The sequence below is a fragment of the Scleropages formosus genome, chromosome 10, assembly GCF_900964775.1.
Source record: "Scleropages formosus chromosome 10, fSclFor1.1, whole genome shotgun sequence".
Lineage (NCBI taxonomy): Eukaryota > Metazoa > Chordata > Actinopteri > Osteoglossiformes > Osteoglossidae > Scleropages > Scleropages formosus.
The window spans coordinates 20506684-20525062 of NC_041815.1; the positions used below are offsets into that span (position 1 = coordinate 20506684).

Below are 18379 nucleotides of genomic sequence, written 5' to 3' on the forward strand. Positions count from 1 at the left end.
TGCATACAAATTATCAGTCGCTCTATTCACTGCAAATAAGTAAAAAGTACGTTGAAACACATACATTAGTTGGGATGTCATGATTTTTTTAAATTAATGATTTCAGATGTTCAGAAAACATATCTCATTTCTTTTGCTTTGGAGGAACATGCACTCCTAGTATTTAAGAAGGCTTTGAAAAGCATGTTTCATCTTTTACTCACCGCTTCATCTTAAATTCACAACAGAATGTGAATAAGAACAAACACATAAAAAGACTGTGTGTTTTCTGTTCATGGTAGACTAATTTAAGGCTGTATAGTACTCACTTTAGATAGACAGATGGTAAGAGAGTGCTGTACTCACGGGAAACACAGAGGACTATGGTGACAATTAGTAAGACAGCACACAGCAGTGCCAGACACACTGCAATCAGTCTATAGTGAAGGGCACGTGCTCCAGACTTCTCTGCGGGCAATGCTTCTGAAAGAAATATTAACAAATTTATTAATGAAATATTGTATACAGTAAGAGGTCTTGCATAAATTTTGTCTTTCAAGCAAATGTTTCAGTACACATGTCAACCCACGATGAGCTCTGCTGCTGAATTTTTCTCTGTACTTTATTTTTCCCTATACTGAGTTCTGTTGAAACTTCTAACTGTAATCTGCATTTTCATCAAATTTTTTACTGTTAGTTCATTTGCTGAGTGTGCATTTTTAAAATGCAGAGATTGTATTGTTCATGGGTAAATAAAGTGCTTGTGCGTCATAGCTCTTGGACTCTGGGTTCAGATCTGACTCAGTCTGTGCTGAATTTGAATGTTTTGTTTGCATCCACGTGGTTTCTACAAGGTGCTTTGGTTTCCTCTCACAATCCAAAAACGTGCGGTGTTCAAATCAGCGTGAGTAAATGAGTCTGTGATTTCCCTGCAATGGATTGGATCTATCTGGAGTTTCCCTTCATAGCTCTCCATGCTTCCAAGATAATTAGACACGCATTGGACAGCCAGTTGTTTATAATCAATGTTGATAAAATAAATTTAATTCTACAGCCACATGTCCTTGCCTGTTTGCTCAGAAACGGGTACTGTAGGGGTGGAGACAGAGTCACCGATTTTCACTTCTGAATAGATGACATCACATGGAGTGTCTGTGAAACAGAATTTTAAGAACATTTAGACCCATTACTGAATATATAATGTCAACATAAAAATATTTAATATATATTGATGTTATCTGCAGTTACTGGACAGGTTAGTCTAAGTAAAATGATTAATTTTATATAAAGAGAAAGAAATACTTCACATTTAGCCAACACTTTTCTCCAAAGCAACTGAAACTGTTAAGGTCACACTTATTTACATGTTTATACAGTTGGGTAATTGTACTAGAGCAATTTAGGGTAAGTACCTTGCTCAAGGGTACTACAGCCAGAGGTGGGGACCAAACCTACAGCCTTTGGATCCAAAGGGAGGAGCTCTAACAACTACACTACCAGCTATCCCCTCCCACATACCATAAACCATATAATCAAATTGCTTATTTTCAATAGTAAAGATGAAATTGTTAACAAGCACATACATTTGCTAGAAACCCATTCTACAATCAGAAAAGGCAATGAAAAATTAAGGGTGGCAGATAATGATCTGAATGCGCACTGATACAGCCTATGTCCTCATTTTCTTCAAATTATTTTATTTCTCTACACACATTTACATTCAGCTGTATCTTTCCCAAATATCCAGAATATCTCAGCTCTATACAGAATTACTATTAATAAGATACAATTACTCACCAGGATCTTTACAATGAGAACTCTTGAACTTCACAGCAGAATAAACCACCCTGTCTGACATGGTAATGTGATTCAGTTAGGTCACTCACTGAGAATGAAAGTAATCTTAAGAGACACGAAACAATTAAGAAACTGAATAGTCTATTGAACACAAAAGAAGAAGTAAAAGAATCGTTTCCACTGATCAGGGAAAACACCGAGACCAATACATACATGCACAAAAAATGGAATAATGTTACTAACTTTAAAATCAGAAGTTAAAGAGCACATATATATTTTAGTAGACTGATTTTAATGTATGTCTTAGAATTTTGGTTAAATTTAGATTTGGATATTTACAGAACCAGATTACTGGACACCACTAAATTTTTCATGTCCGTTATGGAAAACTTCTTTTTCCTTAGAAGAATCTTACAATTATTTATCAATTTGTACAGCTGAATAGCTTTACTGGAGCACTTTAGGGTGAGTATCCAGTTCGAAGGTAATACAGCTGGAAGTGAGGCTCAAACCTGCAACCTTTTGAATACAAAGGCAGCAGCTCTAAACACTATGCTACCAGATGTCCCATATGAAGCAGATGCAGCCACCTTACATTTAATATATCTATATATCTAAAGACACCATTTTATTAAATTGAGATGTTTTAAAAGAGAGCTACTAGAAAATATACTGTAACTACTGTATTAACAAAACTTGAGTGGAACATTACAAAGTATTCACTAATCTGGTATTTCCAGAAGTTGTTAAAGTTATCTGTATATGTTTCAAAGTCCATTTAAATGTCAAATGTCTCCCATATATTTTTTCTTTTTTAATGTGAAAAGCTTTTTTATAAGAACATGCATATTTACCCGTGTGGTGAGCTTCCTTGTCTGCCATATATCATTTGACCAAATTTGCTGGAGACTTAATGGTCCCATTTAAATGCCCTCTAAGTTTCTGTTCTTTGCATATTCTAAAATTTTCGCTGAAGATGTTGTGTGTTGTAGGGTACTGAGGGAATACACAGCCTGATAAGAGGGGGGAATTTATCAAGATGGAAAAAAATAATATTATTAAGAAATAACTGAAGCAAGCACTGGGCAGACAAATGAGACATAAACATGGAAAAATAATATTTTTCTGACTAGTGATTATTGAATAATAGCACAGAGTTATTCATTGTTAGGACAGACTAACAATGGATAACTGCTTTTATTCAAGAGGAAACAGGAAATACCTAGTATACTTTACCTACATGAAATACCTAGTATACTGTTAGCACAGTTTTGCTGAAAAATAGTGAAACGGTTTATCGGTACATTGAAGTGAATGAATTTCTATGTCTGCAGATATTATGATCCAGTAAAAAACTGAATAACATTTACAATGGAATATGTAATGTAAATGAGTCTGGAAGACAACACACTTACACCCTCATTAAGGATCACTTACATTTATCTGACACTTTTCTCTAAAGCAACTTAAAACTATTTACCCATTCATACAGCTGAGTAATTTCACTAAAACAGCTTAGGTTAAGGGACTTGCTCAGGGGTAATATAGCCAGAGGTGAAGCTTGAACCTGTGACCTTCGGGGGCTAAAGGCAGCAGGTATAACCGCTACACTACCCCTTACCTGTACATTCCTCTTTATTACATCAAATGCATCCTGAGCCTGAGGGTTGTGAAGCAAGTACATCTTTACTGGTACCAAAACTGCTGAAATAGATATCCAGGATACTTATAATTAAAGGACCTTTTTTTTTCTTTTTTTTTTAAAAGCATAGCAAAATTTTTTTCTACATTTTTTCGCATCACAGTAATTCGCTGAAGCCCTGGAGGATAATGGTTAATGAAAGTGAGTGAGAGATTTCCTCTGATGTTGGTAACAGTACCAACACCAGACAGTGAGTGAGATGAAATCACTTGACACACAAAGTGAATTAAACGAAGGAAAATATTAAAGAAAAAAATACTAAAAAGTAGGTGGGATGCACGTATCACTATGTACATTAAGAGCATATCAAAGTTTTTCGATTTCGCAGTGTATCATTTCATTTTCCTTTCAGTTATTTCACACACACACATTTTCTGTCAGTTATAAACCGCTGTAAACTACTAGTGCGGGCAGCTGCGCCATCGTGTGACTACTGTACGTATAAAGGAACAACGTCCTTAAAAACTACAAAAGCCCAAGCGGGTCATAAATGAACTTCCCCCAAAATGTTTCCGGGTCATTGGTGCACCATAGAGGAATTATGGGATCGTAGAGGAGGCCTGTCTTATTCGTGTAAAATCTGACATGTTCTGACGAGTCGACGTGCTTGATATATCAAACGTTTTAGTGTTTGGAAAGAAAAGGTAATTCTTATTGTCTTTGAGACCGCTAGTTATGTATGACAGTTTTTGTCCCTGTGTTGTAGAAAGGCCATTGAAATGCGTTCCCGACGTATCGTAATATAGAAGAGAAAGTAATGAACTCAATTTATCAGCGATGTAGCTAATACACGCCACTGGCCCCTAGCCTAGGTTAGCACGTCGTTGTTTTCATTTAGAAAACATACCAAACCTTAATTTCCTTTAGTAGTGTAAAACCAATACACTCCACGTGTATTAAAGTAACCACTGCTTTATGTAACTTAATTGCGTTATTATTTTGCTGGTAGTTTTATCAACTAAATACTAGCAGCAGGTCGGCTAAGCCGCTAACAAGTTAGCGGCTAACGTGAGTTTACTCCTCCACCATCTCCTTCGTCCGTGTGTTGTTCGCGTTAAGCAGCGTGCATCATTCACCCTAAAAACTTTAAACTTCTTGTCATTCTCCGGATAACAAGCAAGTTAATCTCACTTATGTAGTAAAGACCGGCGTTCAGTCGCCGTCAGGCCTGAGGGGGAAACTGCGACCGGCGCGGTAACTCTGCCGACGGCGACAATTGATTATTTAACTCGTCGGGATGTAACTGCTTCTTTTTTTGTCGAAAAATTATGGTATAGCACGTTGTAATGCGTGACATGCTGACGAATTTGCGCCTCTTCTTGTTGTTTTCGCCTTCCAGCAGTCCACATACTCATCATATAGTCTGCATTCAATCATCCCTGTTGAAGTAGCAGTGTTTTATGATCTCCTGTCTATGTGTGATCTGATCTGTTTCAGTCTTCTTGCTCACATAGTGCTGCTGGATTTCACCCTTATGCTTCTCTGTTGAACTGGATCTGTCACATGCCACTGCAATAGCTTGTGTGAACTGTCTGTCTTTCCAGGGGGGAAAAACAAAAAGAAAAAAAACTAAGCTGCAGAATTGTGGTCTCAGGTGTTGCCACCATTGATTGTAGAACAGCTGAACTGGTCATTAACACTTAACTGTCAAATAAATTCTAATTTGTGACTGACAGATTCTACTTTAGAAGTATACATGTAAGATTTTATTCTACTTGCTGTCATACAGCCTTTATGAGTGAATTAAGTTAATGTTCAATTTTTAAGCACTAAACTGATGATTTGAGATATCTTAGTTGATTACATTTTTTGTGGTTTGTGTGTAAATCATATAATGTAGAATTATTATAGTGAGATTGAAGTTGTAAATGTTACAGGTGAGGTATGTAGTATATTGTAACAAATTAGTGAAATATAATAAGCCATTGTGCTTTATTAAAATCAGGCATGTAAAGGTTCATTCATTCATTATTTGTGTAAGGTAGAGCTTTGATTATCTGGCCTTAAATAAGAACAGGCCAGATAACACAAAAAAAATCTGGGTAATGTTTAACCACATGTAATATGAGCTGTATTTGACATATATACACCCAGCAATGAAATAAAAAGTTCTTTTTTTAAAAAAAAAAAAAAAACTTTAGTAATTTTCAATGGTGAGTGATAATGATTAGTTCACTGCTTTTAATAAAAACCTAAAGGAAAACAAACCAGAGTTACATTTTCTCACACAACAAACAAAGTAAAATAAAAAAGTTCACAAAACATCATTGTGTGATGCTTGCATGCAGTTTTAAACTGGACAAGTTTTCAGTCAAAGCCATTTCACAAAACCTCCAAAAGATTAAAAAAAAGAAATCTGCAATAAGGCTGGATAAACAAAGACTGGATAATCTGGATTCTACTGTGTATGGGTTTTTTCCCTTAATTTGTAAATTAAGTAAAACATTTTGGTGTTTGAAAATATGGCTTTGGCAGTTGAACCATTTGTTAATGTCAAAGATTTACTCTGTGTATCTGTATGGCACACATCATTAACATGTAATTAAGTTACTGTTAATCCAACAGAATTCCTGTTAAAACAGGAAAAAAATTGTTGAACCTTTCTGGTGCTACAAAAAAACTGGTTGTCCACATCCAGCAGCAACCGTGCCACGTCGCGCCCCCACCCCCAGCGGAGCGGTCATGTGGCAGGAGGCCCGCAAGCATGAGCGCAAGCTGCGCGGCATGATGGTGGACTACAAGCGCCGTGGCGAGCGGCGCCGTGAATACTATGAAAAGATAGTGAGTGCTACTGCTTTTGTTGTATTTCTATTGATGCTGCTTGTGTTCACAGAACTATTCCATGAAGAACTTTATCCCTAAGAAGGCTGACTTCCACAAACGTTTATATGCAATTCTTTTGTCTACGCCTGTGAGCGTTTGACCATTGACAGGTTAATTCTGTTTTGTGAAATACCTTCTAGATTGTCATATACTTGTAAGGATAGTAATGCATCTCCCTTTATTGAAATATGGCATACTTTATTACTTGGCGCTGTAAACATCTCTTCTACTCTTCTCTCCTGTAGAAAAAGGACCCAGCTCAGTTTCTGCAAGTCCATGGCCGCGCTTACAAGATTCACCTGGACTCTGCAGTTGCGCTGGCTGCAGAGAGTCCAGCCAATATGTGAGTTTCCCTCCCACATAAAGGGAATGCCTCAGACCTCTCACCAGTTACAGCCAACACAGCTGCCACTGCACATTGACACACCTCTGTTGTAGCCCATGATATAATCATATCCTTTAACTTCCCAACTTTTCTGTACATTAGACAAAGCTTTATTTGAGATTGTCCAATTTTCTTCATTGTATGCAGAATTATAGTCATGATTTAAGTCAATTGGTATTGAAGTACTAAGTGAAAATTCATTACTGCTGTTGCGTGTCATTATTTCTTGTAGTTTGAGCTATGGTAGTGTAAGTTTTTAACCCCCACCTCCACATTGTGGGACTTTACTGCCAAATGCATGTTGAGATCTGCTTTCAACATTCACAAAAGTGACTGAATAAGCAAGTAGTTCAAAACAGGATTTCTTTCTCTAGGATGCCATGGCAAGGTGATGCCAACAACATGATTGATAGGTTTGATGTAAGAGCACATCTGGATTACATTCCCACCTATACCCCTCCACTCTTAAATACTGTGTGAGTATTACTGAATTATCAAGTAAACACCTGTATTTGAATTCTACAGTAAGCACTGTATTGTCTGTGGTATCCCTTTGTCCATTTTTTCCTCTAGTTGTTTTACTTATTTTATAGTACTCTGAAATTTGAGGTTGTTCAGGTCAGATCATAGAAATTCATGCATTGAGTTCCTGTGGTAGTTGGTGGTGCTTTCCACTATTTGTGTGATGAACAGTTTTAAACATGCTTGTGTCCTTTAGCACACCAGAGCAAGAGTCTGAGGAGAGGAAATGCAACTATGAGCGCTACAGGGGACTCGTACAGAATGACTTTGCCAGCAGTGAGTTTAAAAAAAAAAAGTATTGTGAGACGTTATCACATTGTGTGCAGGTTTTTTTTTTTTTTTAAATTAAATTTAAAAAAGCTCACAGAACTTTGTTTTTCCCTTGCAGTTTCTGAGGAACAGTGCCTATATCAGATCTACCTGGATGAGCTGTATGGTGGCCTGCCAAGGCCAAACGAAGATGAAAAAAAGAAGTGAGTCCACAATTTGCTGTGAATCCTATATCAAAAAGTGGCAAACTTGGGGATCTTGCCCATTTATTCTGATCTGCTCTTGTGTGATAGCCAGTAAAAAGTAACTTTTTTTGACACTTTAGTCTTACCACATAATCATGTTTTAGTGGAAAAACTGTAAGATGGTCAACACTGTCCCCATGTGGCTGAAATAGCATTCACGCTGCTCAGACTTGCAGAGAAAAAGGCATCGATAGGCTACACATATGAAGACAGCACAGTGACAGAGCCCAGCAGCCATCCTGACAAAGGGGAGGCTGACGACGACTCGGAGAATAGTGAGTCAGATGAGGACGAAGGCATCCCTGACATTGGTGAGTCCATCATCCTTTGCTGCTTTACATTTACATTTATTAATTTAGCTGATGCTTTTCTTCAAAGGAGCTTAAAATGTTAAGGTACTTTAGGGTAAGTACCTTGCTCAAGGGTGCTACAGCTGTAGGTGGGATTCAACCTGCTTTTTTGTTTGCATGGGCGTTTTAGATGTGGAGGTGGATGTAGATGAGCTGAACCAAGAGCAAGTCCAAGAGCTCAATAAGATGGCCACACCGTACGGAATGGCTGATGGAGACTTTGTTAGGTCAGTCTTTATATTCCATTTAATTTGTAGAAATTTGTGGATGGCAATAATGTCCATTTGTTCAAAAGTAATTGGTTATGCTGTTGTTTCTTTTACAGTTTTAGTCCAAATAAATGCTTTTAAATACAGTAAATGAATAATTACTATTTGCTTTAAACTTTTAATTGTTATTCAGTGGGGCATTGTTTTTGTTTACAAGCTGATAATGTGTTTGAGGTAACAGAAGCTTCGTCAGCCCAGTATTCACCAGAGTAAATACAATAATATTTATATATTGTATGGTAAGTAGCTCGGAGACGTAGTTGCCCTACATCACCAGTTAAAATTTTTAGATTTCAGTTTTTTGTTTTTTTTTTTTCTGCACCTCTGATGTTTCAATAGAGGGCAGTTTATAGTTTATTTCCCAACTCTTATTTGCCAGGCTGCAGCAGTTCATATTTCTCTTTTCAAGTAGCTATCAAAGGCAGAGCAGTCAGTTTTGAACTGCATGCTGTTTAAATGTCTTTAAGAATTGTGCTGACAGGAAGTGCTTGTTGGCTAGTTTTGAAGAGCAGTAACTAATTCTATATTGTTATAACAGTTTAAAGAGCCTAGGTTATGTCAAAAAGGAAAAAACTGTGGAACTGTCTCAGTATTGGTGTATTTAAACTGTTTTGCTGAGCCTGTTTATGTTAACTGATGTTTTTATGTGGCAGGATGCTGAGGAAAGACAAAGAGGAAGTGGAGGCGATAAAGCATGCCAAGGCTCTAGAGGCAGAGAAAGCCATGTACTCGGTGAGAGAGGAACAGTCCATTTTTGCTTGAATGCCTATTGATGTGTTTCCTGCAGTTGTAGTGCTTACTTATATCTCCCAGTATGTGACAGTTACTTAGATTGCAATATCATTGATCATGTCTTATCAGTCAGTTTTGTAATTGAATTCTACGTTATGTAAATCCTTGTAACTGTGTGGCTCATGGATAACTTGTTTGTTATAGGTAGTCCTTGAATCATAACATATGTGGCTTACTCCATACCATCAAGCTTATTATATGCATTCGAGTCCCAACATTTCATTATAATGTCTAAAAACTTTGATGTCGGTCCTCTTAAGTTTCTCTGGGTGTTTGACGGTCAGTCATTTTAAACGGTGGATTCTGTAGTTCTTGTTGCTTCTCCTGCTGCTAACCCCCTGACTGTATCAGCAGACTACATCATTTTGACTGCTTGTGCTTTGGATACACCTGAATTTACCTGTTCTGATGCAGGGACGGCGATCTCGCAGACAGAGAAGAGAGTTCAGGGAGAAGAGACTAAAGGGAAGACAAATCAGTCCTCCTAGGTAACCCTTTCCCTGCATTGTGAATACCTCATCTCCACTGTATCCTTAAAAAGTAAAGATGTACATTCCTCTCATGCTGCTCTGTTTTTAATTTTTCAATTTTTACATTTTTCCTAGCTATGCCAGGAGAGACAGCCCAACCTATGACCCTTACAAGCGGTGAGTTTGTTGGAATTATTCTCTCTTTACTTTTTCTTTTATGCAGCAGTACATGTTGGACTTTACTCAGCTTCCTTATTAACTCCTTCGGTGTATGGCATAAAACACTATGCTGTGTCCAGTTTAATTGTGGCATAAACATTACCAGTGATGTATTAGCTACTTTTTTTAAATTATGATGCAATGGCTTTATTCCAGAATGAGCACAAAGCTCAAGGTAACTAGTAAGCTGAAACAGAAAACTAAAGTAAGACAGGAAACTGCAGCTAAGGCCTACATCTCCTGTCTCCACAGCCCACAGTCTGAGTCCAGCTCCGAGTCCCGCTCCCGTTCTCGCTCCCCAGGACAAGAGAAGATCACCTTCATCACCAGCTTTGGGGGCAGTGATGATGAGGGTGCTCCTGCTGCCCCACCCCAGCCTGCTGCCCATGCCAGCCATGCCCCTTCCAACTCTCAGCAGCACCACCCTGCAGGTCATAGCAGGGGCTCCCGGTCGGTAGCTTTCCTTTTCTGCTTCTCCTTGGCTTTTCATCCGTCGTTTCAGTCACGTTTTTCCAACTACAAAGGATGTGAAATGGAGGGTTGAGTAGCGCTTCCATTGAAACAAAAACATTCCACAAATTTACTCAGTAGTACACTCAAGCAAAAAAAAAACATTAACAGGACTGTACTGAGCTTTTTGAACGGTTTATATTGTATTGCCCCCCACAAAAGCCTTAACTCTCTTCAATAAAAAATAAAGCCTGTACAATAAATATTATTTTCCTGTCCGTATGACTGTTTTGCTACACCTGTAGCCAGAGACTGAGTAAATCTGAGAGACCTGCCTGCTCTATCTGTGTGAATTCTGGACGAGTTTGGTTATTGATGACTTGTCCAGTAATGGCCTTGAAACACCAAAGGAACATCACACATCGCATTGCCACAACATGGCGGCAAAGTAGAAGCAACTCACCTTTTACAGTTGTAGTTATAGGATGATTTATGAATACGAAACAGTTTGAAGATAACCGTATCTGAATTTCACTATTTCATTAATTAACCTTTCTCGCAGTTGCAAAAATAAGGACAAAGCATTATTCAAAACATTAAGGAAGTTAACATAAGTGTTAATTCACATAAGTGTATAATTCAAAGAATGTCCAAAAACTATGATCGAACACTCGATATAAAATTGATTTTGCAGTGTCAAATTCACGGCTGACTGCCCTCTTCCAATTTTTTTCATAATGCACGTCCAGACATGGTTAAACATGGTTTTATATAAACTGCGCAAATATTAATCTTATAATTAATTTAAACATTAAAACACTATCAGGTGTTCAGATTTTTATATTATGCAAGACCTGAGATTGCTGGTGCATATTATACATGGGTGCATTTTGTATTCGATATTTTACAGGCTCCATAGTGTTAACTTTTGTGAAAACGGGGAAAAAGGCAGCACAGGATTATGGCCATAGGTCTGAAGTGGGATGTGTGATTGCTGTACACAGCTAAAAAGATGGCCTGTGACATTAACACATTCATGTGCTTCTCTCTCTGTTCAGCAGACGCCGTTCATCCTCCAGTGTCTCTTCGACATCCTCCTCGTCCTCCTCCCGCTCATCATCCCGTCGCTCTTCCTCCCGGTCCTCCAGCCGCTCACGTCGCAGCCGACGACGGGGGGGGCGGGACAGCCGATACTCGCGGTCCCGCTCCCGTTCCCGTCGCTCTGACTCACGGTCTCGGGGAAGGGGCGGTGGCAACAGCGGAGCCCGTCGGCGTTATGCACGGTCCCGGTCTCGGTCCCGCTCGCGTTCTGGGGACAGGGACAGGGGGCGGCGCCACACTGTCCGCAGGCGCACCAGGTAAGGCATGCTTCAAGCCTGAAGTCCAGCACTGCTCTCTCTGCAGATTTACTGTATGCAATATTTTCAGTTTTGCTTGAAGCTTTCATTATCTTTGTCTGGCACATAGCCAGATCAAAACTAAAAGAGGTCATCAGAGCAACAGATCACACGATATATTTGTTTGCTTCAAATCTTTGCAGGGATTGTGGAGCTAATGTTTTTGAGGTGTTTTTCTTGATCTTCTGATGTCACTTTTAGATAATCTGCCAAGTATAAAGAAACTGAGGTCAAAAAAAGACATTGGTCATGACCTCTGTGAGCTCTACAGTAGTAATAACCATGGTTTTTTACTCGCACGTCCCTTTTCAGCTCCCATTTACTTATACATTTCAGGTGTTTTAAAATCTTTCTTTAACACTAAAATTTCCTCTAAACATTGAGGACATTTCAGACTCTTTCACCTAAATGATAACCTATCTAAGCTGGTGTCCATGCACTCTTGCAGGTCTCGGTCGGATTCTCGGACAGGTGACCGTTTCCGTCGTCAGGGTCGTAGTAGCGGTCCCCGACGAGGAGGCAGCAGCAGCGCCAGCCCCACACAGTCCCCTGGGCTCAGCCGCTCCCCTTCCCCTCCCCCTCGACATGCCCCTCCTACTGCCATGGCTCTCTGTGATAAGCTGAGAAAGTGAGTATTCACCATTGCCATTTCCAACTGACAGTGTTATTTCCTACTTTGAGATACAGGTGTACAGCTTAACAATAGTACCGATATTTTTACAGTATTCAAATTTTCTGTTCTATCTTGCATTTTAGTGCTTCAAAAATAAGTTAATGGTAATAAGAACTGATTTTTGTGCCCTTACATCTACAACTATACTTACTAAATAGGCTGGCTCTTTTTCTTCCTCAGGCCTGACACTGCTGGTGGTAAAGAGACGGGAGCTGCCAAAGTCAGTAAGAATTTGATCTGCCTGTGTTTGTTGCTAAAGTCCGCGCCTCAAATCTGACAGGCTGACAGGGTCGTCACTCAGGCCAGGGAATTGCCCCTCACCCATCTCTGTTCTAATGTGCTCTACCCCGAGTATTTGATTTCCAGTTCCATTTGATTGTCTTAACTCTGCGCCAACACGCTCTACTGTTTTAGCTCAAACCCCCACTGCTCCTGCATTCTGACCAGACAGTTGACAAACTGAGATGAGTCCTTTCATATTTTTTTGTGTTTTGCCTCTTTTATTTTATATTTGTATTTGTGTGTAGCACTAGCTGTGTTATATATAGTTAGGTGAGGGGAAGTTTTTGGGTTACTACTAGGCTTTATATTGAACCTTTCATTTCACTTTTTTTTTTTTAAACTGTCTCTTTGACCACAAGATGGGGCATCTCTCTTTCCCACCTTAGTGTCAAAGCTTGGTTTTCTGGGTTTTTTGTAGCGGAAGCCTGCCTTCCAAACAGTTTAGCTGTTGCATTTTCCACGTTGTCTTATGCTTTGCATTCAGCGGTGAGTCGGGGGGGGGAGAACATGAAGGGTGAGAGGCCCAGGTGCACAGCTCCAGGCCGCAGGAGTGGGTTCGTGGCGATTCAGCGGGCATGTTGAGGCAGGCAGGAGGAAGCATTAAAACCAGTTGCACAAGGAAAAAAGACATTTCACTTATAGGGGGTGGAAAATAAATATGAAAATGAAGAAATGGACAGGGGAAATAGTTTTTCTTTTTTTTTAATTTTTTAATTCATTTAAAGTTTGTTGTAACCCAGACTCGTATGCTGCCCTATCTTTCTGTAGAAGAGGAATATCACAGTATCATCACTATACCTCCCTACCTCGGTATAGGATACCATAGGAATGCCACCACTCAGCAGTCTGACCTAACCCACCCCACATACATCACTATCTCCCAGTGTACCACAGTGGGATCAGGGATCAATCCAGCACAACTACATGAGACTGAACACAAGCTAGCTCTTTGCTGCACAACCCAGGGGATTTTCTAAGGGGATCGCATTGGAGAATCCAAACTTCCCATGAACTCCATTCCACAGAGAACCTTTGGTCATGTGTGACAGCAACTTCACTTGTCCTCCTCCCAGATAATGATCCTCACACAGGACTCTGCAGATGGCTTGGGGAAAAAAAACCTGGTGCAACTCATATTGCTTTGTGATGGTGATTAAGTAGCCACTCCTACCACCTCAAACTCAGTGTTGTTTTCATAACCCAGTGATCTTTGCTGAAATGCCCTGTGTCCATTGCAGCCCAAGATGACGCCCCAAGAGAAGCTGAGGCTGCGCATGCAGAAGGCCCTAAACAAGCAATGTGAGCATGCGTGCATGTACTCATCCCCCCACTTACCTTGCATAACCACAGTGCCACGTGACTTTACAGCTCACATTGTCTCAGCTGTGTAAATGAAGAACAGCTGTGCCACTCGTGTTAGCATCAGGGAACCCATGTGCAGCAGTCTCATTGGACGTGATATTTACTGAGAAGTGGAGTAGCATATAAGTATGTAGTAGTCATCAGAAAATACTGGCCCAAGCTTACACACCCAGGGTTTCCACAGGCACCACTGTGTTGCTTTCACTTACTTACTTTAAAGTGGCAAGTCTGTAAACTGCTAGAAACACATTAGAAACTCCTTGGTAGCAGATCAGAAGTAAAGGCCACCAGCCTCAAGTGCAGAGTTTTTTTTTACAGCCCTTCACCTCTCCATCTCTGCCCTCAGGCAAGGCGGATAAGAAGGCTGCCCAGGTGAAAATCCAACAACAGGAGCACAAGAGACAGGTGCGTGACTTCAGCTAACCTCACCAGTGATCACAAATACACACAGATGAACTTCAGAGCTGTTGACAAACCTACCTCCCAGTCCTGCTGCTCCATTCCCTGGCTTCAGCTGTCCCTATAGAGGTGGCACAGGCTGCTTTCTCCCCCAGATGATCCTTCACTGCCCTATGCTTACAGCTTGCTGTTTTCATCTGTTTTGTGTTTTTGCTGCAGGAGCGGGAGGGTGAGCTGAGAGCCATGGCACGAAAGATTCGCATGAAGTAAGTGTATTCACATGTATGTTGCATGACAAATCTGATGGCTGATGGTACAAGCTCCAAGTTGGACACTGCTGTAGGTCTTCTGCACTAATATTTGTACCTATATATATAAATTGGAAAATATATAGACGTATAAATCATAACATGTTTAATTGTAGTATAGAAGTTATTGGTGTTGTGACTTTGAAACAACAGGGGCATGTTTTTCTGTTGTGATAAGCATGCTGTGAACCCTGCAGATGTTGACGGGGTGACTTGATGTGTAGGCAGAAGTGTTGTTCCTACCTCTGACCAGCCTTTCATGCTTGTTTCAGGGAACGGGAGCGGCGGGAAAAAGAGAGGGACGAGTGGGAGAGGCAATATGGAAGGCAGAGCCACTCGCCCTCTCCTACCTACAAATACAGTAAGTAGAGCTATAACTCCACTGCTTTTTAAAGGAACTAGCGGAAGCTCTAAGGTTTGGGTTGTCTGCAGTAATTTAACTTTTGCGATGATTTGAAGTACAGTGAACTGATAATAAATCAATACTTATTTTCTATCTCTAGATCGGGAACATAGCTCATCCAGAAGGTATGTGAAGACTCTGGCATGAGAAAGGGCCTGAGTCTGTCCCAAGATCTTACATGCACAAACACATACACCCCCTTCACACAAGAGGCCTTGTGAGTTGTTAGGGCCAAGTCCTTCTTGGCAAAGGCTCTGGGGTCTATAGGATAGCACGCCAACGGGGAACAGCCTGAATGCAGAGCAGCACATCCCTGGGAGGATAGACTGGTTGATTTGCTTGGCACCATTATAACTCATACACCTGGGCCTTGTCCTAGAGGACCTGGTAAGGTGGAAAAACTGATTCTTTTCCCCTTCATGACAGTGAGTTAGGACAGTAAATAATTTATGTATGTTGCCTCTGGAATACCAATGTATATAAATAGCATTCCATGTTTTTTGGACTCCTGAACCCATACCCGTGCGTTTTTAGCAGTTTTATGCAAAAATTTACTGTGGTAACTTCCCTGTTAAATATCGCACCTTGGTAATGCAGATGGTAAAGCATGGAAATACTATGGGATACATGACACCATAAGATGTTTTGCACTATTATATGTAAATTTTTGGTACATACTAAGGTGCAGTTCATTGTACATTTTCTGCAGTGGTTGGTGGAAAAGGGCATTTCCCTTTCACACCCTAATTCTGTTAGGGCAATAGCACTGGAAAGCACTTGGACTTGTAACCCGGAAGGTTCCTGGTTCAAGTCTCAGAGTGGGCCCCGCTACACTCACCCCGATGAAGGAACTTTGTAACAGTAAAATATACAGCTGTGAAAATACAGTTCTGAGTAGCTTTGGATAAAAGTCAGATATCAAAATAATAAGTGTGTAACTAAAAAATACTAATAACTTAGAAGGTATATTTGTAAAATATGTACTGAGAATGTTTGTGCATAAGATTTTTTGGAATGTATTTCTTCTGTACTTTCACAGCCCACAGTATTAAGGGTTTTGTTTTCTTTTTTTTTTTGTTTTTGTTTAAATACCCCCTTTCCCAGGAGGTCTCGTTCCCGCTCTCGGAGTCCATACTACAGATACTAAAACTCCCTCAGAGTGCTATCCTCCTCGCCATGGCATAGCCTGGCCTTGTCTCCATAGTCCCTACACCACTGTTCTACTCCCTAAGGCATTCTTTAACTGAGGTGGTCACGCGCTCACAGTCAGCTACAGATCAGACACCGTCTTCGGAAGCAAAGGCACTCAGAGAGAACGACTTGTAAGAGCGCTGTCTTCCAAGAGAGATGGTCAGAGGGGGTCTATCAAAGTTGCAGTGAACTTCCTGTACTGAAACCTCTCCAAAACACTGTATGTAACAGTATGTTTGGTTACAATCTTGATCATAATGCATCATTAGGCTAGAACCCAGGATCAAATCAATGCAGCAAAATATTGAATGGGGTGGACCTTAAAATTGCCTGAAATACTCCCTGAATTTTAGTTTTTCAGTGCTCTGTCTGAATCCAGTATGAGGGATCCAAACTGCTTTTCAACAGGAAAGAAATGGACATGTGTAAATACTTTCTAAATGTCTGAGGATGGTACTTAACTTGAAATTCCATGAATATGAAGACTGTTTTTTGTATGGAAACTGCCTTTCCCACACATACTGTTCTGCTGTACATATTGCCATTACTGTACTCTTGCTAGTGACAGGAAAATCAAAATATTTTTTGTTTGAATAACAGTTCACTGAGGTGTTCCAAATAAAAGGCATACCAATCATATTTTGGCCAGTTAATTCTTTGACGGATGATGTTACAAACAGAAACTTAGCTTTATGGTTTAACAGCTAAGAATGTATTAGTGGGCCCTATTAGAACTTGTGTACATGACTGAAAAAACCATTGTTAACCCCCTGACTGAGAAATGATTTTAAGTCCCATAGGAGAAGTAAGTAGTACAGGGTCAATGGTTGTTTTTGCCAGTCCTGATGCAGCAGTTCTCAGCTCTGATGACCCACTGTGCATAAGGAATTTTTTAAAACTGAGCTTGTAATTAATTAGCCTTTATTAAGCTGTTAGGGGAATGAACGGCACCAATCAAATGAGTACAAACACAATTTGTCTGACACCACCTTTAGAATGTCCACTGAAGGTGAATGGCTCGGTAGTGAATTTTATCGGCTGATTCACAGCTAACTTGTTCAAGTCTTCCTTCAGTTGTACGAGTTATTCAGTCAAGACAACAGCTGAGTTCAAACACCGTGCACATGGGGAGGTAGTTGCCAAGAGCAGGTCCAAGGGCTGCCTCCCTTTTGTAAACAAAGAGTAACAGTTCATTAAAGGGAAAAGTGAGGAGACGAAGCTATTCCTGGAATGGAGCTCACCACCCAGTTATTGCTTATGAATGTGTCCTTACATTTGGCACAGAAAAGTCCTTGTTTCAAAATCACAAACAAATGGTATAAGTGTAGATGGTCATTTCTGGCACCATCCCAGTCCTGTGGCAGTGCAGGAGGATAAAGATGGTCAGAAAAGTGATGCGTGGGGCACTGGTCCAGATTCTTTCATAGACTGATATGTGACATATGACAGCAGGGCAACAGTACTATTTGTGGACTGGTCATCCAACTTCTCTGACAAATAACGGGACGCTTGGGGCAATCTGTGGCCGGACACCAGTAATGTGAGTAGGTGAGTCCACAAGAATGCTTGTGAATGCGTTTCTTTCTTCGTTCTATTAGTGGCTTATGTTTTGTCTACGTACTTGTGTTTAATAATGAAAATGCAAGAGATTGTATGCAAACTTTGGAAACAGAACATGGAACTTTTGCTACATTAGAAATCACGCTCCCCTGTAACACAATGCTGGAACAAACACCAGAGTAGGGTAACCAAGAATTTGTGCACGTGTTTTTAAAGTTACATTTGTAATGCGATCCAGCGTTTGCAGGAACATGATACATTTGTTTCAAGTAAAACGGAAAAAAAAAAAAAAAAAAAAAGCTGCAGAATAACAGATATTTGTCTGGCAACTTCGTGTAAGCAGTTTGATTCATACAAAGGATGGTTTTTCATGGGAGTCCATCGAGAGCATCATCCCGGATTTCACTTAAATCCACGCGACATGCTGAGCTCTTCGACGTTTGTCACATGTAAGTGTTGTCGCTGTTCTGGAGATGGGACTGACTATATACAGTTGCTTGGCACCAGGTGGCGCTATTTTTCATTTTTGCA

General features: G+C 40.1%; 1 protein-coding gene across 4 annotated transcripts; it reads left to right on the forward strand.

Moving 5' to 3' along the window:
* Positions 1-4025: 4025 nt before the first annotated feature.
* clasrp (CLK4-associating serine/arginine rich protein) lies at positions 4026-16927 on the forward strand. Of its 4 annotated transcripts, none has more exons than XM_018748893.2 (21): positions 4026-4122; positions 6117-6259; positions 6547-6644; positions 7061-7162; positions 7405-7484; positions 7597-7681; positions 7892-8034; positions 8204-8300; positions 8996-9074; positions 9549-9622; positions 9740-9781; positions 10076-10273; positions 11332-11631; positions 12119-12298; positions 12524-12563; positions 13864-13924; positions 14334-14392; positions 14606-14652; positions 14967-15055; positions 15198-15222; positions 16202-16927. In XM_018748893.2, exons 2-21 carry the CDS (start codon positions 6161-6163, stop codon positions 16242-16244), a joined length of 1941 nt encoding a protein of 646 aa, XP_018604409.2. In that variant the 5' UTR covers positions 4026-4122; positions 6117-6160; the 3' UTR covers positions 16245-16927. The 4 variants fall into 4 exon arrangements, with proteins under 4 accessions (XP_018604409.2, XP_018604411.2, XP_018604410.2 ...); XM_018748895.2 differs by having other exon boundaries at positions 11335-11631; XM_018748894.2 differs by having other exon boundaries at positions 6120-6259.
* The last annotated feature ends 1452 nt before the right edge of the window (positions 16928-18379 follow it).

Excerpts from the sequence above, each read along its gene's own strand:
- clasrp (XM_018748893.2), top strand. The coding sequence starts at position 6,161 with ATGTGGCAGGAGGCCCGCAAGCATGAGCGCAAGCTGCGCGGCATGATG. Across the intron at positions 6,260-6,546 it reads GTGAATACTATGAAAAGATA|AAAAAGGACCCAGCTCAGTT; the intron begins GTGAGTGCTACT and ends TCTCTCCTGTAG. Across the intron at positions 10,274-11,331 it reads GGTCATAGCAGGGGCTCCCG|CAGACGCCGTTCATCCTCCA; the intron begins GTCGGTAGCTTT and ends CTCTCTGTTCAG.